We start from the raw sequence: 22720 nt of genomic DNA on the forward strand, positions 1-22720 counted from the left end.
AACAAACTCATGGAATGAGGAAGTTGTTGAAATGTACATAGCTCTTTAAATTGGCAAGACTAGAACCATTGTCCTCTTACTCTTGGCCTACTGCTCTTTCATGATTGTATTTAATTGTTGAAACTATTGATATTTTAAAAATTAGACCACAGTTATAGTACTAGGTTTTGAGAGGAATTAGAAAGAAGCACTTGAATGTTTTTGTAGCTTGTGAGTATGTCATTGATGTTAGGAGTGGTGGCATTTGAGGAGAAAACTAGAGAATAAAGAAAAGAAAGGTATATTTTCATGTTTTTAAATTGGAGGTTATTTTTTGACTCTGTAGTCCCAAGTTAATTCAGAATGTGTTATTATTTAAACTTCTGTCTTTGAGTTGTGATAAAGCCAGCCACTATGGGAGCTGTGTGTGCAAGCATGCACCTAAACTAGCCAGTGATCATCTCCAGGATGAAGTCAATAGTTGGTTTTGGGAATTGAGCTTTTAATAAATTTGGGTGCCCAGTCCTCTGTTGTACACATCACATTGGTGTGTGATCTGGTTTGCATGTTGGTGCTTTTGGTTTCTGCAGGTTTTGTGGTGCATCCCTGAGCATGAGCGCAGAATGAAGCGACGTTTGGATGACCAGGAGTCACCGGTGTATGCGGCCCAGCAGCGTCGGATCCCTGGTAGCACAGAGGCTTTTCCTCACCAGCACCGGGTGCTTGCCCCTGCCCCTCCTGTGTATGAAGCAGTGTCCGAGACCATGCAGTCAGCCACGGGAATTCAGTACTCCGTGACACCCAGCTATCAGGTGAGCTGGAGCACAGCGGGGGACTTAGTGTAAGGGAGGAGCATTGGTGATTTCGTCCAATGAAAAAAAATATTGGGGCGCCTGGGTGGCTCAGTGGGTTAAGCCACTGCCTTCGGCTCAGGTCATGATCTCAGGGTCCTGGGATCGAGTCCCGCATCGGGCTCTCTGCTCAGCGGGGAGCCTGCTTCCCTCTCTCTCTCTCTCTCTCTCTCTCTGCCTGCCTCTCTGTCTACCTGTGATCTCTCTCTCTCAAATAAATAAATAAAATCTTTAAAAAAAAATATTGGATTAAGCATCCAGTTAGATACAAAATTACGTCTATGGGATATCTGTAAATAAGATACAGCAAATAACAAAAACAGTGTATACTTGGGTACTCACCACACAGGTTTTTAATTTTTTGTTATTTTTTAGTTATTTCTTTTTTTTAAATGTTTTTAAGTAATCTCTACACTCTGTGTGGGACTCAGACTCATAACCCCAAGATCAAGAGTTGCATACTCCACCGACTGAGCTAGCCAGGTGCCCCTTAAAGATTTTATTTAAGTAATCTCCACACCCACCTTGGGACGCAAACTTTCAACCCTGGGATCAAGAGTCACATGCTCTGCCCACTGAGCCAGGCAGGCACCCTTATATTTTTTCCTTTAACTCACTTTTTTTCACTCAGTGCGGTTCCCAAGACTTACCCATATTTTTGTGTGTAAATATCTGAGTCATTTTCACTCTTCAGTGAATTACATGACTATATCCTATCTACTTACCCATTTTTCTTTTGCTGGACTCTCACGCTATTACCAGATTTTTACTGTTGTAATGGTGCTGTGTGACTGTCTCTCCTAGTGCAGTGGTGCTCACAGTGGCAATCCGTGACAAGATAACCTTGCACCAGAATTTAAAGCAATGTACTACTTTTTTTTTATTTAAAAAGAAGTCTGGCCATGGGGAAACAAAGGCAGCTAAATTAAATAGCGTGCTTATTATTAAGTGAAGCAATTGATTGACATCCAGGTATAAACTCCTTATCTTATTGCAGACCACTCAACAGGTTTGAGGGTATATGAGGAAGAGTTTTATCATTCCACGTCCTGACCGGTGCTGATCTTTCATCTCTTATCTGTTTACTGTTTTGTAGAAATGGAAGAAATTTGTTTTTTGCCCTTTTTAATTGTGAAAGTAAATATCACCATGGTTGTTTTTTTTTTAAATGATCCAAGATGACTTCTTTCTCTGCCCCTTCAGACTTCGACCCATTCGTGATTTCTTAGGTTACCTATATTCACCTGCCTACCTACACTTCTCTTTTTATGTGATATGAATGATATATACTGTTCTGCTCTTTGTTCTTTTCACTTAATATATAGTGGACAGCTTTGCACTTGAATACATATGTATAGATCTAGGTAATTTTTAAGAAATCACTACATTTTTAATATTCCAATCTAGGTCAGTCTGAATCATAATTTATTTACCTGGTCTGGAGAGACCTTCAGCCTAACTCGTTAGTGACTTAAAAAGTTCTGGCTGTTACTGGAAACATAAATTAGTTTAACCTTTCTTTTTTTTTTTTTGAGAGTTTATAATTTTTAATTTAAATTCAAATTAGTTACCACATTGTGTGTTTTTATTTTTATATATATATTTTTTAATTTTTTATTTTTTCAGCGTAACAGTATTCATTATATTTGCACCACACCCAGTGCTCCATGTAATCCGTGCCCTCTCCAATACCCACCACCTGGATCCCCCAACCTCCAACCCCCCCGCCCCTTCAAAATCTTTTTTTTTTTTTTTTAATATATTTTATTTATTTTTTTGACAGAGATCACAAGTAGGCAGAGAGGCAGGCAGAAAGGGGAAGCAAGCTCCCCGAAGAGCAGAGAGCCCAATGCGGGCTCCCAGAACCCCGGGATCATGACCTGAGCCAAAGGCAGAGGCCTAACCCACTGAGCCACTCAGGCGCCCCTAGTGTAACCTTTCTGGAAAGCAGTTTGACACTTGTGGCAGATTCTTTAATTACTTTTTGATCTAGCAATTCTATAACTTCATAAATTTCTCAGAATTTATTATAAGAAAAACAAAGAAGAGGGAAATCCAGGTGAAGTAGGAAATGGTGATTCTTTAGGTGTCATTCTTTCTCAGGGATCCCCCTTGAAGTAATACCATGTCCTCCTTTGGGACTGAGGGCTGCAGTCAGAGGACTGTTGCAGATTGAACCTTTAAGTTAGATCTTGGAAGAAAGAAAGGCTGTTTTCCTTGGGCGATTACTTGTATCTGAACAGATTGATGACTGTTTCCTGACTTGGGATGGTTGCATCTATTCATATACTAGAAACTATAATGTGCTCACGTAAAACCAGTCATCTCAAGTATGTATAAGCTGCAATTAAGCCTTTTAAAAAACTGTTCAAAACATACATGTTGGAATATAGAAGCTCAGAATAATAACCCTTCTTTCTAGAGATATATTATAGCTTTCAGAATTGTCTAAATAGTTTCTTTTTACTCCTAATGTGTAACTATCCTTTGTGTGGATTTGTAAGTAGTTGTCTATTTCCCATTCTCCCCTCTGTCCAGGGGAGTCTTTTTTTTTTTTTTTTTTTTTAAGATTTTATTTATTTATTTGACAGAGACAGAGACCACAAGTAGGCAGAGAGGCAGGCAGAGAGGAAGGGAAGCAGGCTGCCTGCCAAGCAGAGAGCCCAATGTGGGGCTTGATCTCAGCACCCTGGACTCCTGACCTGACCTGAGCTGAAGGCAGAGGCTTTAACCCACTGAGCCACCAGGTGCTCCATGTCCAGGGCGATCTTTATAAATTTGTGGGGACTTGAAAAAAAATTAATCTTCTCTTACATTGTAGTATACAACTTCCACTGCTTAGATTAAGTTTCATGTTGTTTCGTCTCCTTATTTTGGAGAGTGCAAATCAAGGATATTGTCCTTAGTTGTCTTCTGTGATGATTAACAATTCTGAAATAGGAAATAAAAAAAGCTTTGGAAATTTTACGTAGCATTTTTGCAATAGAAACGGAAGGAAAGGAGCTTGTGCTTTATTTCACTCTAAGCTTATAAGAGGATGAGAGAAAGAGTAGAAAATAATTATGTCTGGACCAAACCACTAACAGGTTAGAAGAAAGTTTTGTTTAGCAGATAAGGATAAGCAAAATAAACAAATGGGGATAGAAGTAGAAAATAAGGGTAAGCAAAGTAAACAAAGCAAAATAAAAATCTTCTCTAATCCCATTATCACAAGATAAAAGGCTAACATTTTGCTATTTATTGTCATCCAAGGTTTAAAATCTTTTTATTGATTTATAGATACTGCTTTGTAATGTGCTTTTCTAAAGAAATGTTTAAAAGTTTAAATCTGTATGCAACACATGAATACATTCAATTTAAAGATTATGAACCTTTTATAATGTTAAGATATGCATCTATATCAGTGCTCTTCTAAGTGTGGTCCACAGATGGCTGATGTATATATTTTCTTATTAGTCTATAATGACATGTGTATAGAAATTGAGAATATTTAGACACAGCAATTTGGACATAGTAATTTTGTAATATATCTGTGAAATGTGGGAATGGAAATTATGGGCTTACGTATTTTTCATTTCACTTCTGTAGTAATTCATTTTTATTGTATTTTATAAAAGTAGTGGCCCATGATGGATTGGAATTTAAGAAAAGTAAAAAACAGGTCCCTTGCCATAGATAGTTTGAGAAGTATTGAGCCATATAATTTTAATAGTGGCAGAGAACTCTGTTGTAATATGGGTGATTTCATTTCACCAGTTCCCTTTTATGGGAAATTTGGGCTACTAATTACTGACAGTCCTTGACTTAGGATAGCTTGACTTCCAATTTTTCACCTTTATGATAATGTGAAAGTGATACACAGTAGAAACCATACGTGGAATTTTGAATCTGGACCTTTTCTTAGGCTAGCAATACAAAAGTACCTTACTCTTCTGGTGCTGGGTGGTGGCAGCCTCAGCTCGTGGTCCTGCACGCGATCATAAGGGTAAATAACTGAGACCCTTATGCCATTCCAATTTTTCTCTCAGTATACTAGTAGTCGACACATTCTATGAGATACTCAGCACTTTCATATAAAATAGGCTTTGTACGAGATGATTTTGCCCAACTGTGGCTACTGTAAGTATACTAAGCACAGTTAAGGTAGGCTAAGCTGAGCTATGATTTTCAGTAGGGTAGCTGTATTAAATGCATTTTCGACGTCAGATATTTTTAGCCTAACATGGGTTTATTGGGATGTAACACCATCGTAAGCCAAGGAAGATCTGTAGTTCTCTGTGTGTGTGTGCAAAGATATACATGAACATCTATTAGATGCACCTGGGGAAGAACGCAAAAGCCTTGAAGTTTCTTGTCTGCATTTTGTCTTCCTCAGGTGTCCGCAGTACCGCAGAGCTCTGGCAGTCACGGGCCCACCATCGCGGCGGTTCATAGCAGTCATCATCACCCAGCCGCTGTGCAGCCCCATGGAGGCCAGGTGGTTCAGAGTCATGCTCATCCCGCCCCACCAGTTGCACCAGTACAGGGACAACAGCAATTTCAGAGGCTTAAGGTGATCTTCAGCACCTCTTCTTCCATTAAAAAGTTTTCTCTCTCAGCAGGAAGCATCGGCTTCAGCCTATTATTAGTGGCATTATAACTTATTTTTTTAAATTTTATTTATTTATTTGACACAGAGAGAGAGAACACGAGGAGGGGGAATGGGAGAGGGAGAAGCAGGCTTCCCGCTGAGCAGGGAGCCCGAGGCGGGCCTCAGTCCCAGGACCCTGGGATCATGACCTGCGTCGAAGGCTGAGCTACCCAGGCACCCTCGCATTATAACTTTTAACATGCTAGCTAGACTAGGGATTGAATCACAAGGAGTTTTACTTTGTTTTTGTTTTGAAGCCTACTTAGATTTCCCATCTTACCATCAGTGCCTTATCCAGAGAATTAAATTTAAGAAATGTTTTTGGAATGTATAAATGCATGGTACTGAAATGTGTCAGGATACAGGGACTGTTTTCATACGAAATAAACAAAGTCCATTTTTTTGGGATACCTCCTTTTGAACTCTCAGTTCTTAGCATGGCAGAAGGTTTTCTTGAGCGTCCACATGGTTGGCTATGGTCCTATACAGTAACTGGGTCCAGTATTACCTTACGATTTAATCTTTTTATCCCTGCTTATAAATAGCTGAATGGGCTGGCATCTTCAAGTCCATCCTTAGTAAAACACATGCTCCTTTTTTGGGAACCTTTATAAAGATTGGGGAAGACTATAATTGTGAATGAAGTGTCAGTGTTTTCATCTGTTCTGCTGAGTATGTGCTGTAGGTTTTCAGTGCTTTTGAAATTCATGAGGCATCTGTGGAGAAGTAGAGCTTGTGTTCCCAGCTAACCCTCTCTCTGCTTACTTGAGTGTTACTTTTCAAAATAAGTGATTGTTGCAGTAAGTGTTCCAGATTTCAGGTTTTTTAATTTTACATTTATATAAAATTTCAAATCAAAGACAAGAAATATAAATTAAAGAACCGTAAAGAAATGGGATGTTGGGCCTTAATTTGGTCCTGTCGGCCTAATTAAATAGTTTCCAGGTAGGAGCGAACGGTATACCCTAGAAGGACAAATCCATGTGTAGCAAGCTTTCTGTTTTCCTTGATGCTTAATCTAGTTCTCCCTGATCCCTGCCCGCATTGGTTTGGGTTCTCAGGAACTTGTTTAATTTTGGCCTAAGGAAACTAAATGCTACATAAATATAAAGCATACCAACGCTAAGCTTTATAGAGGGATTTTGTAAAATGTATTTTGTCTCTGTTTAGTAATTAAGAGTTGACTATACTTAAAAAAAAAAATTGACTATAAGTAAGCATAGTGTTTAAAGAGAATAGAAATTATTTTGCCCTGAAACTTCACTCTGGGCTCTGTCTTTGGGAAAATTTGTGTAAGCTATCTTGATGTTTTTCTTAAAACATTTTGCCTGTCTGCTCACAGAGTGGTGGCTGTGTACCAAACTGTATCAGTGCCATGAACTTAGCACTTCACAAAGTCCTGAAAATACTTTTTTAAGTTGTTTTGGTATGACTTAATTCATATTAATACTGTATTCAGCAGTTAATTAATACCTTAATGATGCCAAAGAGCTTCTAAACTTGCTGTTAAACTAACAAAAATGTATATTTCTATAGGCTTTTTCAGCCAGTCCTATCAAAGCACAGCACCTGCTCTTCTCCTTCACTTAGGTATAAGTATACAGTTGTCCTTTGTGTGTTTTACAGAAATTGTCAAGGAAGCAAGAAAGGGTTCTGGAATTGGGGTTTTAGAGTGAGTCACAGGTGGAGTCCGTTGCTCTGTTCCTTTTCTTCTCACTCTTGTATGTGATTCCTGGATGCGGTGACGTGAATTCCTGTTCTGATGAGGAGGGGTAAAATGCTTTCTTGTGCCTCCATTGTAACTTCAGTTTTCCCACACTGCCTGCCATTTTTGGATCAGTCTTAGAATGCTTTACAAGCATTGGAATCTACTTCAATAAACCATTTATATTCTATAATAAGGAAGTGTTCAGTGAAAATACGTAGGTTATTTCAAGAATCAGCATTGTCTATACTTTCTTTTTTGTCTTTGGCAGATTGATGACAAGGAAATTTGGATAATTTCAGTGTTTGGTGTGATCTGGCTACTTCTTGAATGCTAGCAGCATAGATATTTGGTACATCTTGAGCGAGTTCTCTTTACAGTTGTTCATGTTTATTTCCCCAACAAGATTGTGAACCCTAAGAGGTTAGGGACCTCAATAATAAATGCCTGTTGAAGTGAACCAAGAAAATACATCAGCAGACTCAGGGCCTCCCCAAGTGTTTCCCTAGACCTGTAGCTTCAGAAGGACCAGTTCCAAGTTGTTTTCTTCTAAGTTGTGGTTCTTAGAGCTGCATACATGCTTTTATAAAGAGTTGAGCTATACTTTAGGTAATGAGAGAATCTCCTCACTATGTTTACATACAAATAGTATGTTTGTTTATTTGTTTATTGGAGTGGAGGGGCAGAGGGAGAATCTTTTTTTTTTTTTTTTTTTTTTTTTTTTAAGATTTATTTGACAGAGAGATCCCAAGTAGGCAGAGAGGCAGAGAGAGGTGGGGGGAAGCAGTCTCCCTGCTGAGCAGAGAGCCCGATGCAGGGCTCGATCCCAGGACCCTGAGATCATGACCTGAGCTGAAGGCAGAGGCTTAACCCACTGAGCCACCCAGGTGCCTGGGAGAGAGACTCTTAAGCAGGCTCCATGCCCAGCACAGAGTCTGACATGGGGCTCGATCTCACAATCCTAAGATCATGGCCTGAGCCAAAATCAAGAGTCAGGCTGAGCCACCCAGGCCCCCAGATAGTTCATGTATAATGTGGTTGTCATGCTGGGTGTTTTTTAAGCATGGTGTTATTTTATAACTAATTTAAATAGCAGTTCACCATGACCAGTACCTTTTTTTCTCTAGACTTGAATACATCACATAATTTCTTTGACTCAGGCATCTGCATTTTTTCTCTCAGTAGTAATTATTATACCGTAGCATGCTTACTTTTTTATTCAAAATTTTGTGGCCCCCTTTTTTTTTTATTTTAAATTTTAAAAATTTTAAATTTTTTTATTTTTTATTTCATTTTTTAAAAAGATTTTATTTATTTATTTGACAGAGAGAGAGAGAGATCACAAGTAGGCAGAGAGGCAGGTGGGGGGTGGGGAGCAGGCTTCTTGCAGAGCAGAGAGCCTGACGAGGGGCTCGATCCCAAGACCCTGAGATCATGACCTGAGCCGAAGGCAGAGGCTTATTCCACTGAGCCATCCAGGCGCCCCTATTTTTTAAAATTTTTAAAAAAGATTTTTATTTATTTATTTGACAGAGAGAGACACAGCAAGAGAGGGAACACAAGCAGGGGGAGTGGGAGGGGGAGAAGCAGACTCCCTGATGAGCAGGGAGCCCGATGTCAATGTTGAACTCGATCCCAGGACCCTGGGATTATGACCCGAGCTGAAGGCAGACACTTAACGACTGAGCCACCCAGGTGCCCCAATTTTGTGGCTTTTTTTTTTTTTTTTTTTTTTTTGACAATTCCTCCTTTGTCACGTGGTTGTGAATGCTATTCTTTTTTTTTTTTTTTTTTAAAGATTTTATTTATTTATTTGTCAGAGAGAAATCACAAGTAAGCAGAGAGGTAGGCAGAGAGAGAGGAGGAAGCAGGCTCCCTGCTGAGCAGAAAGCCCGATGTGGGGCTCGAACCCAGGACCTGGGATCATGACCCGAGCTGAAGGCAGCGGCTTAACCCACTGAGCCACCCAGGCGCCCCGTGAATGCTATTCTTAAATATCTTCCAAAGTCTTTGTTTCTTCTGCAAACTTAATGAGTTTTATGTTCCATCAGCCTAGTCATTAATGAGACATTTCAATATGGAAAGTTCTGAATATGAATTAAATCATCCATTGAATTTCAACAGAAATTGTCCTGTTATTTCTAAAGTACAGAAGATCCAACCATGAAATGAGTGGGTATTGAGGAAGTATACAGACTGCTCTAGCAACGCCAAAATACTCGGACTAAACATGGCATGATGGTTCCCACAATGGAGCTTCCCATAAGAGAAGTTTGGGCAACTCTTTGAAATATAATTTCATGGTTTATTTGAACATTAATTTTCTGTATCACAATATATCACAAGCTTGTCAGATCATATGTTTATTTCTGAAACTTCCCTATAGTTGATATTTCGAATGATTTAAAATAATCCCAGAGTATATAGGAAACACCTAGTAGGTAATTCCCTTGGATTTTTCCTGAGTAACTAAAAAAATTAAGTTTTCCTAAATCAGACTCATAACTTTGTGGACCTTCAGTCTTGTTCCTTTGTGAATGGTCACATAATTTACATAATTTAGTGACTATTCCCTCTCCTTTATCTCCTATATCCTGTCAGTCCTGAAACTGTATCACTTCTACCTTCTGTAAAGCTTTTCAATCTATACTGTTCTCTCTTTTCCTTTGGTACTACAGTTTAAGCCACTTTTGTTCTCACATTGAGTTTAGCCTTATAGCATAATTGGTTTCCTGTCTCCTTTCGGTCTGTCCTTTGTACCGATTTTGTTCACAACACTGGAGGCAAATTGAGTACGCTAAAATGCAGATACTAAAAATCTAAACTGCTTTTTTTTTTTTTTTTTTTTTTTTGAGAGAGCAAGCAAGCGTGGGAGTGCAAGAATGGGGAAAGGGAGAGGGGGAGAGAGAATCTTAAGCAGGCTCTTTCCAGGGCCCAGTGCAGGGCTTGATCTCACCACCCTGGATCATGACTTGAGCCAAGATCAAGAGTTGGATGCTTAACTTACTGAGCCACCTAGGCGCCTCTAAACTGCTTTTTTTGGTCTTTGTTTTGTTTTTAAATATTTTATTTATTTGGGTGGGGGGAGCACGAGGGGAGGGGCAGACTCCCAGGTGAGTGTAGAGCCAGACTAGAGGCTCCATCCTAGGACCCTGAGATTGTGACCTGAGCCAGGGTCAGACATTTAATTGACTGAACTACCCACATACCCCACCCCTAAACTGCTTTTTAATAAGATTTACAAGGCTTTTTGGGATCTAGGTCCTGCTTCCTCTCCTGTCTTCTCTCTTGTCACTCTTCCTGCCACTCTTCCTCCTTTTCACCATAGCTCCTTCAGCCGAACTAAAGTGTTTGCAGTTTTCCCAGTGTACCAGATGGTGTCCTGTCTGGGATTTTGCTCATGCTGCTTCCTCTGACTTTCTTTGTAGGTCTGTCTTCACTTTCACTAACTTGTACTCATCCTTAGGACTCAGTTTAGACATCACTTCTTGGGGAAGCCCTTCCTTATGTGCCCTTCCGATGTGCTCTCTGGGCATTCGATGATTCCCCATTTACCCCACTGTATTAGAACACCAAATGAGATGTGAATGAACTTCTGTAGAGCAGGGACTGTGACGTATTTGACTCCTTAGTACCTCATGTTGGGCCTGGTGTGGTATGTTGTGGCTTAGTAGATATTTGTGAAATGGATGAATGAATGAATAAGTGAATAGTACATTAATGTGATGATTTTTCACTCATCGTTCTCTGGAAAATTATCCAAAGCAAGGCTACAAATTTTATGAGTTGATTCTTATTTTAAGCTTGAGTCTTATTATTGGCATCCATACTACTATTTTATTTTATTTATTTATTTTTTTAAAGATTTTGTCTATTTATTTAACAGACAGAGATCACAAGTAGGTAGAGAGGCAGGCAGAGAGAGAAGGGGGAAGCAGGTTCCCTGCTGAGCAGAGAGCCGCATGCGGGGCTCCATTCCAGGACCCTGGGATCATGACCTGAGCCGAAGGCAGAGGCTTTAACCCACTGAGCCACCCAGGCGCCCCCATACTACTATTTTAATACTCTCGTGTATCTTTATGTTTTAATTTTGTTTATTACATTAATTTTATTTAGGCATAAATCATTTGTTTTTTAATAAGAATCTTGGTTTACGTTCTTTTATAACCTTGAGATTTATCCCTGCCTCAGGTGGAGGACGCGCTGTCCTATCTCGACCAGGTGAAGCTGCAGTTTGGTAGTCAGCCTCAGGTCTACAATGATTTCCTTGACATCATGAAGGAATTTAAATCTCAGAGGTAAAAAGATCTGTGTGGTTTTATTCAAGCTTTGTGCTTGAAATGTTGATTTTGGAAGGGGAGGATATGGCTCGTTCTCATATGCTGAAAGATAAAGGGTGCCTTCTTTTGGGGTGTTTAATTTTTAGGGTCATGCTTTTAGTTTATGTATGGCTTATTGATGAAAATTACAGGTGGCCCTAGACCTTTGTATTCTCCCTATTGGTTAATTTTTCTTCATTAAAATTTTTCTTACTACTTCACCTCAATCAGGGAAGTAAACTGAAAATGATTAGGTTACCTGCTCTTTGAGTTGATTTAAGATACGCTGATATTCTGGCATGGTTCACTGTTAGAGTAATTCGTAAAAAATGTAGACACATAATGATTAATGCTGGTGTGTCAGAGGGTGGGTCTTGAATGGGAATTGCTGCTTTAGATTTACTGATGAGAGTATCTGCTTGTTAGGACTGTTAATCATGAACATAGATTCTGTTCAAAATTGTGACCAAACCTCTATAAATGTGATGCTAAAATTGCTTTGGAATTTCAGAATTCTTTCTGTTTTGTTGATTTTATAATATGCAGATTGATTTTTACATTTTCCTGTTCAAAGAACCTAGTGGAATGTGTTATTTTTTTTCTTACTAGGCTGTTGGTCAAGCTTGCCACTTTAATTTTTGTGGTGTGTGTGTGTGTGTTTTGTTTTTTGTTTTAATCAGCATTGACACTCCAGGAGTGATTAGTCGTGTGTCCCAGCTGTTCAAAGGCCACCCTGACCTGATTATGGGCTTCAATACCTTCTTGCCCCCTGGCTACAAGATTGAGGTGCAAACCAATGACATGGTGAACGTGACAACTCCTGGCCAGGTTCATCAGATCCCCACCCATGGCATCCAGCCCCAGCCTCAGCCACCACCCCAACATCCTTCCCAGCCTTCAGCCCAGTCAGCCCCAGCTCCTGCCCAGCCAGCTCCTCAGCCCCCACCTGCCAAAGTCAGCAAGGTGAGCACTTGGAATACTTTGCATCATGTAAAATGCATCCCTAGAGAGCACCCTCCTTTGACATGTCCCCTTTATATAAGACTTAGAGACATCAGTTGTAGTGATTTCATCAGAGAAGATCCATAGTCACTTCGCTGTAAGATGGTTTACATTTACCTTCCACATATTTAGATGTCTGTTTAAGTCAACACATCAGTAACCTATGAGGACTTGTTTTTGTCCCCGCCTCCTGCCCTATTGAACCATGAACATCCCAACAGATGGCCACTTGACTTGAATAGTAGTACTTTGACAGCATGGCAGAAACGATCATCTCATGATCAGATTATGCTGTTGCCCATGGGGTCATCTTACAAAAGCCACTCAGTTTACCAGATTAGGTCATATCAAGCCGAGCAGAAGACCCTACCGATGGTGGTGATGATGGTGGTGGAATGTTCTTGTTCTAGAACTGCACTGTCTGATACTGTAGCCACTAGCCACATATGGCTGAGTTTAAATTTAAACTAATTAAAATAAATTCAGTTTCTCAGTTTTAATGGCTATGTTTCAAGTGCTCAGTAACCCCGGGTGGGTTAGTGGCTGTATTCTGTAGGACAGTACAGTGTGAAAGAACATTGCTGTCACCTCAGTTCTATTGGACAGAGGTAGTTTAGAAGATTTTTATGTGGATTTCTGCAACAAGTGTCTTCTGACATTAAAGATTGATGGAGAGTGAGGGTTGTATTTTTTTTTTCTCCCTCTTCTGTTTGCACCTGTTGAGTGAGCTTAAAAATTGCATTAGAAAAATTCTGCCCTATAATTGGAGATGTAGCCACTTTTCAGGTTGTATTTAGAAAATTTGAGACTAAAATTAATCTGTATTAGAATGTGTGAGCCCTTTGCACTCCCCACCCCTGCCCAGTATGATTTGAGTTGGCCTAAAATGGCCTGGCCAGAGTGAATTAAGGACGTTTGTTGATCAGACATCTTGTTTCTCTTTAGTTTGACCTTTTTTTCCTATGTCAGACCATCTGTGTTCCTGAGGAGACTATGACTTTTTTCTTTTTAGCCTTCCCAACTACAAACACATACTCCAGCCAGTCAGCAGACTCCCCCTCTCCCACCATATGCATCCCCGCGCTCTCCACCTGTCCAGCCTCATACACCAGTGACAATCTCTTTGGGAACGGCCCCATCCTTGCAGAACAATCAGCCTGTGGAGTTTAATCATGCCATCAACTATGTTAATAAAATCAAGAACAGGTTCCAGGGCCAACCAGACATCTACAAAGCGTTCCTGGAGATTTTGCACACATACCAGGTAAGAGATCCGTTCTTTTAGCCTGCCGTAGCCAGGTCACACGCTGAGGGCATCTGAACAGAGAAGGACTTGAATAACCATTACTGTGGTCTCTAATTGTTACTGGAAGTCAACAGGTTAGAAACTGTGATGTGTGTTTATAAAGCTAGTTTGATTTGCCTGACTTTAATTGCCTTATAACAATAGGACTTTGAAGTTACTGCCCTGTGAAGCAGATTCTTATTATCTGGGGGGTTTAGAGGATGATTTGTGTAGTGTAGTTCATCTACAGTAGAAGGAGGAGATATTTCTCTAATATCTTGTGTTTTATTGGTTGGTAGTGGTCCCCTGAGCATTCACATATACTCTCTTTTATTTATTATTATTATTATTATTATTTTTTTAAGATTTTATTTATTTATTTGAAGGACAGAGATCACATGAGGCCGGCAGAGAGAGAGAGAGAGAGAGAGGAGGAAGCAGGCTCTCCACTGAGCAGAGAGCCCGATGCGGGACCCTGAGATCATGACCTGAGCCTAAGGCAGAGGCTTTAACCCACTGAGCCACCCAGGCGCCCCTATTATTTTATTTTTTAAAGGATATTTAATTTATTTATTTGACCTCTGTTCCCAGCATGGGGCTCAAACTCATGACCCCAAGATCAAGAGTCACACACTCTTCCAACCTAGTCAGCCAGGTGCCCCGTCCTAGTTTTAAAAAAATTGTCAGCCACCATCTTCCACTCATTTCTCACGTTAAAAGCTTGCAGTTAAAACAAGTGCTAAGAACGTAGACTTTTCTTCTTAGGTACAGCCCAAGTAGATAACATCCCAGAAAGTGTGCAAAAGGGAGTCAGTCATTCAAAGTAGTGGCCCTCTTATATGATACCTTCCCATTTGAAATTTCCTGTCAGAAAGAGCAACGAAATGCCAAGGAAGCTGGAGGAAACTACACTCCAGCATTGACTGAGCAGGAAGTATATGCCCAGGTGGCTCGTCTTTTTAAAAATCAGGAAGATCTGTTGTCAGAGTTTGGACAGTTCCTACCAGATGCCAACAGCTCTGTGGTAAGTTTTATTTAGAAAGAGCTATACTATTTAGAACTATTATCTTAAAATTTAAGTTAGGAAGCTGGAAACAGAATCTTTTCTGTTTGATATGAATGATATGCCTACTTGGTAAGAGAATTAATCTCTATCCTTGTCTTACTTAGCTTTTAAGCAAAACAACGGCTGAGAAGGTTGATTCTGTTAGAAATGACCATGGGGGTACTGTGAAGAAGCCCCAGCTGAACAACAAGCCACAGAGGCCCAACCAGAATGGCTGCCAGATCCGTAGGCACTCAGGAACGGGAACTACCCCTCCGGTAAAGGTGAGGATGGCCAGCACCTGCACAGTTTGACTTTCGGGAGCAGTCCTCACAGACAAGTACTCCAGGGTTGTTCTCGTGTTCTTATCCAAGAGTGTTGAAAGTTGGATCTTGGATACTCAGAGTGAGTTGGTGTATGTCACAGACACTCAATGCAAAGCTTCTTATCTGGCTTGCAAAAGAATGTTAGACTATCACTGATTACACAAATTACTGTACTTTTGGAGTTTGTATTGTTTTCTCTATATTTTCTCTCTTCTTTGCTATTAGCCATCATGTCTTTTTTTGTTTGGTGCCAAAGGTTTCTGAGACTTAACTAATGTTTCCCTTCCTCTGACTTACTGATGCCTTCAACCTGCCTTGTGATAAGAAGAAGGAAGATTATTGAGTTAATTGTTTCAGAAATAAGTCAGTGGCCTCTAAGGTCCTCCTGTGAGTAAAGTGTCTATACTTTGTGAGATCTCTTTGGTCTAGAGGCCTATCCTGCCCAGGTTTCTTTGTTCAGCTGCCAGGTCTCGTTTGTATCATTGTTGTCTCCAAGGCCAGACCGTTGGGCTGTAGCAGAGGGGGATCTTCAGTTGTTAGTGACCTATCACATGATGCTTCTCATTAGAGTAAACACGTGACGGTCTGCCTGCAGAAGGCCAAGCCTGTCGTGCAGCTGTGCCGGGGAGAGAGCTAGGTGTATGTACTGAATGTTGCTTCAGTGAATTCTAGAGCAGTATGTAATGTGGAAAAGATGGGACATGTCTGCAGAATCTAATTAATGAATCATGGTATTTTCTCACTATTCTAACAGTGGAATTTCTAGCAGTAGGCAGTGACTGGTGAACAAGCAGATGACTACTGACACGTTAGGTGTTGCTCACACTTGACTTTTTTTTTTTTTAAAGATTTTATTTATTATTTATTTGACAGAGAGAGATCACAAGTAGACAGAGAGGCAGGCAGGCGGAGAGAGAGAGAGAGAGCGAGAGAGAGAGGGAAGCAGGCTCCCTGTCAAGCAGAGAGCCCGATGCGGGACTCGATCCCAGGACCCCGAGACCATGACCTGAGCCGAAGGCAGCGGCTTAACCCACCGAGCCACCCAGGTGCCCTTGAAAGACTTTTTTAGTGTCTAATGGCTTTTCCTTTTGAAAGCAAACTGAACGTAGAAATACTTTCTGTTTCTTCACTTCAGTAAAGAGTTCTATGGGTAGCAAGAATCAGCTTGGCAGTTCAGCTCTGCTCTTGCTTCCGTCCCCTCCCACACTTGATTACCCTCAGGTGGAAACACTAGAAAGGGGGATTAGAATCCCCACCTCCTTTCCTCCTCAGCCTACGCAGCAGAGGCTTTGGCTCTTGAGAGTTTGCACTATAAGGCGGTGAAGGTAAATGTGCTGCTTCCCTCAGAGTTTGTGCATTTCTTCACAGGTGGTTGAGGGATGACTTTATAAGCGGGAATTCTTGCCTGACAGTTATGTCGTGGCGTATTCATTCCCTTTGAAAACGTAATCTTAAATTGATCCAAGTAGATATTGTTGACAAGAGTCATTGCTTCTCTTAGGAAAATAAACTGTGCTTTTTTTCATGAATTTTTATTTATTTTATTTTATTTTTATTTTTTTTAAAGATTTTATTTATTTATGAGAGAGAGAGCATGAGAGGAGAGAGGCCAGTGGGAGAAGCAGACTCCCTGCCGAGCAGGGAGCCTGATGCGGGACTCGATCCTGGGACTCCAGGATCATGACTAGAGCCAAAGGCAGTTGCCTAACCAACTGAGCCACCCAGGCGCCCCTTTTCATGAATTTTTAAATTGAATTATAACTAAAAGGTTGAAGGTTGATTTCTACCCTCTCTTGGTAGTGTGCTCCAGCTCTTTGCCTCCATCTCTAAGAAGATGAGGTGGTGGCACTAGGTTCCAAGTTAAGTTACTTTTGGCTAATGGAAAAAGTGAGGATATTCTGTTACCTCAGTATTGAAGTGGGAAAATATTCGGGAAGTAGAATGATCTGTGAACCTCAGGGTGGGGGCAAACTGAGATGGAGAAGATAGTTGGAAATCTTTCAGGGTGTAAAAGTTAATGAGTTAACGTAAATGAGAATTCTCTCATTCGTTGCAGATTATTGACAGCAGTGGTCAGTGACGGACCCATCGAACAGAGATGAAAATAAAACTCCAAGAACTCTCCTCTTTGGATCTTATGTGTTTGTATTTTTCCTTCTTTTGCAGAAGAAACCTAAACTGCTCAGCCTAAAGGATTCTTCCATGGCAGATGCCAGCAAGCATGGTGTAGGAACTGAATCATTATTTTTTGATAAGGTGAGTAGTGATTGAATTAGATTTATTATTAATGCCAAAAGAAAAATCCCCCTATCCCCAAGAGGATTTTGTTTTAGTTGATTAGGACTTTCTGCCTCTTAACATAGTTTCTAAGTTGTTGGTCCTTTCAGGCTACTGGAACCATTAGCACAGCTAGGGAAGCAGTAGCATTGTCTGTTTTGGTTTTGGAAGTAGTTTACAGCATTTCCCATGGCGGAAGACCGCTTTTAAAAAATGCGTGATGTTACTCTTGAGAGATATTTGGAGCTCCTCATTGTAGATATCCAGGTGTGCACCAGTTGTTGAGGACTTGAGATGACTTGTAATCTTGACTGCTCATGGTACTTAAATGTGGTATCACATATAGGGTTTGTGGGAGTTTTCATTTAACTGTATGTTTTCAAAGTTCCCTGGGTGATCCTGATATGTAGCCAGCGTTGCGATTACTGGTGTAAACAGGGTTGTGTGATATTTGGTTAACTCTCCTCCTACGTCTGACTTCCTCCTTGGAGTAGACTTGATGATTAGCAAGCTGCTTTCATCAGGGTAATTGGTAACTGTCAGACTTCTCACCGGCAGGAACCAGCCTGGGATGATCTGGTGCAGATTTACCCTGTCTTGCACCTTTGGGTTTTTGCAAAAGGGCAGGTGTTTTCGGATTCACGTGATTGGTGCCTCCTGATCTCTCTCTAGCCTGCCCTGCCTGTGTGCGCTGTCCTGCTGAACGGTTGTCTCGCTCTGGCTTGAACCACTTGTGAGGGCTGCCTGGGCATTTGGTGCCTTTAAGGGAAATGTGGAAATACTTACAACCAACAAATGACAATGAGAGAGTGGAGGGGTGGGGTGTGAATAAGTTAATTTTGTAGGAGTGATGGTATTTTTTTGTTTGTCTTTGGAGTACTTATTTTTTAGAGACACATACTGGTACATAGTTGACCCTTGAACAATGGGGGTTGAAAATCTGAGTAGAATTGTGACTCCCCAAAACTTACTGTTGACCAGAAGCTTTACCAATAATATTTAATAGTTGAGTAACACATATTTTGTATGGTATACTGTATAATAAATAAGCTAGAGAAAAGAAAATGTTATTAAAATCATAAGGAAGAGAACATATATTTACAGTGCTATATGTATCAAAATTTACGTGTAAGTGGACACAGTTCAAACCCATGTTGTTCAAAGGTCAGCTGTATAGGTGAAATGCCTGAAATTTGCTTTAAAAATTCAGTGGTGGAGGACATGGTTGTAGATGAAATAGAATTTACTGTATATTGATTATTGAGGCTGGGCAAGTACATGGGGTTCATTAGACTATTCGGTCTACTTTTGTGCATGTTTAAAGGCTAATAAAAAATTAAAAGTCAGTCGATACTATGTATAGTACAAAAAGTACAGTTCTCTTTCATCTTTGGCTTTGAAAATACATAGTCCATGTAATATCTACTGACTGATAGTTATAAAAGTATACAGGAGCCTGGAGAAGGGGTTGTCTTAACTGCTAGGTTTCGTGAGGATCTGTCTATAGTCTTCACTAAAGGACCATAATGCTAAATATTTACTTTTTAAAAAGATTTTATTTACTTATTGGTCAGCGAGAGAGAGCACAAGTAGGGGGAACAGCAGGCAGAGGGAGAAGCAGGCTCCCTGCTCAGCAGGGACTCATCCCCAGGACTCACCCAGGACCACGGGATCATGACCTGAGCCGAAGGCAGATGCTTAATGACTGAGCCATCCAGGCACTCCTAAAAATTTACTTTTAAAATTAAAATTCCAGATTGCTCATCTAGCCAGGCTAGTTTTACTTTGCTTATGCCATTGAATACTTTTAGGTTTTTGTTAGAAGTGTTAGAAGTTAGAAGTTAGAATATTAGAAGTGTTCAGTATTATAAGTGGAGGAAGGAAAAGGATCAGCTCAGAGGACGGAAGTGTCTTACTTAAAAATTATTCAGGATTACCAGAGTTTAAAAACGGTGTTGACGAAAGATTCTTGCTGTCAACATCTGTCAGGAGAAGCAACAAAAACTAGGAGAACTCTGATATGGTTGGAAAATCAAGCATATAAGAAGATAAATGTAATATTTACTCTAGGATCTCATTTAAATTTTTTTTATTGTGAAACATTTTAAACATGTGAAATGACGAGCCGAGTGGAATGACTCCTATGTACCCATCCTCCAGCCTCTGCTGGAGGTTCCCTCCTACTAGCCAGTGTTCTTGTTTCATATGTACTCTTACCCACCCTGGCTTATTTGGAGACCAATTCCAAATATTTTATTATTTCATTCATAACTACTAAGTTTCCTTTTAAAGTAACACTTTTCTCAAACATAGTCATTATCACATCTAAAAAAACTAACATCAGCTCCTTTAGTATCATCAAATAACTGTTTAAATTTCCCTAATCTTTTAAAAGCAATCCAGGATCTCTTGATTTCCCATCTAACTATTTCTCTTCTGGTTGTCTCCATAAGGTCCGAAAGGCTCTGCGGAGTGCAGAGGCCTATGAGAATTTCCTGCGCTGTCTTGTTATCTTTAACCAGGAGGTGATCTCTCGGGCTGAACTTGTGCAGCTAGTCTCTCCTTTTCTGGGGTAAGTGGAGTGAGGGACTCAGCGCTGATGGGTGCTGTAGAGGTGAGCATATGTGATGGGCAATCATAATTTGATCATGGTGGGTCAGTTGGTTGACTCATAAAATGTCAGTGTCATAGGAGTCCTCTGGGAATTCTTCTAGTTTAACTACAGATGAAAAAATAGGCAGAGAGGGCATTGGCCAAGACTAATGGTTTCCCAGTGTGCTGACCAGTGTTGGATGTTTATAGAGACCAGTCTTCTCTGGGGTTCTAGAATCTTGACTGTATTTGACAACCTAAGAATGATCTGAGCATTCACGTGGTCTTCTTGACTAGAAGAACAGCTGGTTATTGCTTAGTTTCAGTGTAACTCTTCCTTCAGTACCCTAACCAGTCTTGGAGCGCTCTACAAGAAAAGGGGAAGCCAGATGCTCAGAAGCAGAACTTCTTAGGCAGGAAATAATAATTGTCATTGGAATTTGTCCCTGGTAGTTAAGTTCTGACCCAATACCAAATACCTCAGGATAATTGCATCATGCTTCTGATTGCTCACCAATTTTTGGTTTGATTCTTCAGGAAATTCCCTGAATTGTTTAATTGGTTTAAAAACTTTCTGGGCTATAAGGAGTCTGTACATCTGGAAACCTTTCCAAAGGAACGAGCCACAGAGGGCATTGCCATGGAGATAGATTATGCCTCTTGTAAACGGTTGGGCTCCAGCTACCGAGCCCTACCAAAGAGTTACCAGCAGCCCAAGTGTACAGGACGGACCCCTCTCTGTAAAGAGGTAAGGCCTTCTCTAGAAAGGGTCAGCTCTGAGTCTTTCCTTCCTCCAGAAGGGAGTGACACCAGGGATCGAGAATCTATGTGAATAAGGAAATCAAGACCCTTTTCTAGAAGTCTTTTCTCAGAAGAAAATGTTTTATACTTCTGTCCAGAACCTTTCCAATCTTTGCAAACTTGTTAAAGGTGAAAGCTGTAATGTTGGTGCTTTCTCTCATCCCCTAGAGTTGTATCTGTCTTTTTACTAAGAATGCTTGATTACCAGAAAGCTTTGTTACACTTTAGCTTCAGTTTATCTTCTTTTACCCAAAGGTTCTAAATGATACTTGGGTTTCCTTCCCTTCCTGGTCTGAGGACTCCACCTTCGTTAGTTCCAAGAAAACCCAGTATGAAGAACACATCTATCGTTGTGAAGATGAACGCTTTGAGGTACAAGCTCCTTTATCATTTGGAGGTTGTGGAAATGGGAGGCACTAAATGCTAAGATATTTTAAATATCTGTGAGGCTTGGATTTTTGAGACTGGAGAGCCAAAGTCTCATGTTCTTCTCTGGTAAATGCTTATTGTTCTACTTAGAATGTTTTTGAGTTCATCAAATACATTAGTAATATTTTAGGGCAAGTGTGACCTATCTTGGCCACTTGAACCCTTTTGAAGTTATCCATTGATGGCTGAATAACAATTCCTTGAATTTTTAACAGCATTTTAAAGGTTATTGTGTTTTACAGGGTATACAAAACAGTATCTCAAGACTGACTGGGCTTTCTTAAAGAGGTTTAATTATTTAAAGCGTGTATTGTTACTCTTAGCAGGTATCTTAACGTGGTTAGCAAACCAGCTCTCCTGTGAGAACTGGAATTCTTCTCTTCAAATCTGTTACTTGGCTCCTTGTGAAAGTGAAATTAGGGTTTTATTTTGAAGCAGTTGGGAAAGGAAGAGCTGGAGTAAATAAGTGAGCTGGTAGAGCCCCAGTACCAGGAGTAGGAGTACAGAGAGTGGGCTCAGAATCCCCGGTGTGTTAAAACATCTAGCTCACGGATCTCATCAACAAAAAGGGAATGTTCAGTGTGTTGGAAGAGGTAAAATGATTTGCATCCTATTTAAGGTATTTGTTATATGAAAGTGACTGGCCCTGCTTATTCATATAGATGGGCGAGAGCTTGCTCTTTTTTTAAACCCATGCTGATAAGGCTCTGCCAGCCGTTCCCCTTTCCCACGTGATTCGGCGGTTCCTGACGTGTCTTGAATGAAGGGTCGCATGTTGCTTGGCCACTTGAAGGTGACTGGCCGCAGTGTTCATGAGGAGTTTCCACCATTTGCACAAACAAGATCGTGACAGATACTAACTTCCATGGAAAGTTGTATCAGGGTGAAGAAAGCATTTCCTTGTTACCTACGTTTAGTAAGGTTAGATGAGGAGTTAGAAAGCAGAGATTGGCATCTTTTTCTGACAGGATGTTCCTATTCTCAACTGGTGTGCCTATAAAAGGCAGCATCCGCATTTCCCATCTGCAATTACAGGCGTGATGATGAAGGTGTGTGTGCATGTGCTTATGATTGGGTGGGATGGGCTAGTTTGAAGGAGCATTCCTTTATACATCAGGATAGGTTAGTGATCCTGCAGTACAGACAACCCCCAGATTTCAGTGGCTTGAATAAAAACATTTATTTCTTGATCACACTACCTGTGCATTGATGGTTAGTAGGGGATCCTGCTCATCAGAATTACTTTGGGACACTTCCTTTTTTTTTTTTTTTTAATGTATTTGCTTGAGAGAGTACATGTGCATGCACATGTGCCTGAGCAGGGGAGGGGCGGGGGGAGAGAGAGAGAGAAATATCAAGTGGACTCTGCACTGAGCCCCCCAGGGGGCCCCATCTCAAGACCCTGAGATCCTGACCAGAGCCTAAACCAAGAGTCGGACGCTCAACCGACGGTGCCACCCTGGGATCTCCTCCACAGAC

At 40.6% G+C, this 22720-nt stretch overlaps 1 protein-coding gene across 3 annotated transcripts in view; it reads left to right on the forward strand.

Moving 5' to 3' along the window:
* The window catches only part of SIN3A (SIN3 transcription regulator family member A), a 76116-nt gene that overhangs the window by 21883 nt on the left and 31513 nt on the right, over positions 1–22720 (forward strand). For all 3 annotated transcript variants that reach the window (XM_047737226.1, XM_047737228.1, XM_047737227.1), the window contains exons 2-12: positions 570–791; positions 5206–5382; positions 11357–11463; positions 12165–12447; positions 13499–13750; positions 14643–14795; positions 14942–15100; positions 17309–17398; positions 19873–19991; positions 20549–20759; positions 21068–21184. In XM_047737226.1, coding sequence (XP_047593182.1) covers positions 603–791; positions 5206–5382; positions 11357–11463; positions 12165–12447; positions 13499–13750; positions 14643–14795; positions 14942–15100; positions 17309–17398; positions 19873–19991; positions 20549–20759; positions 21068–21184 — 1857 coding nt within the window. In that variant the 5' untranslated portion in view covers positions 570–602. The remainder of the gene's footprint in view (positions 1–569; positions 792–5205; positions 5383–11356; positions 11464–12164; positions 12448–13498; positions 13751–14642; positions 14796–14941; positions 15101–17308; positions 17399–19872; positions 19992–20548; positions 20760–21067; positions 21185–22720) is intronic.

This window comes from Lutra lutra, chromosome 7 (genome assembly GCF_902655055.1).
Source record: "Lutra lutra chromosome 7, mLutLut1.2, whole genome shotgun sequence".
In the NCBI taxonomy this organism is placed as follows: domain Eukaryota; kingdom Metazoa; phylum Chordata; class Mammalia; order Carnivora; family Mustelidae; genus Lutra; species Lutra lutra.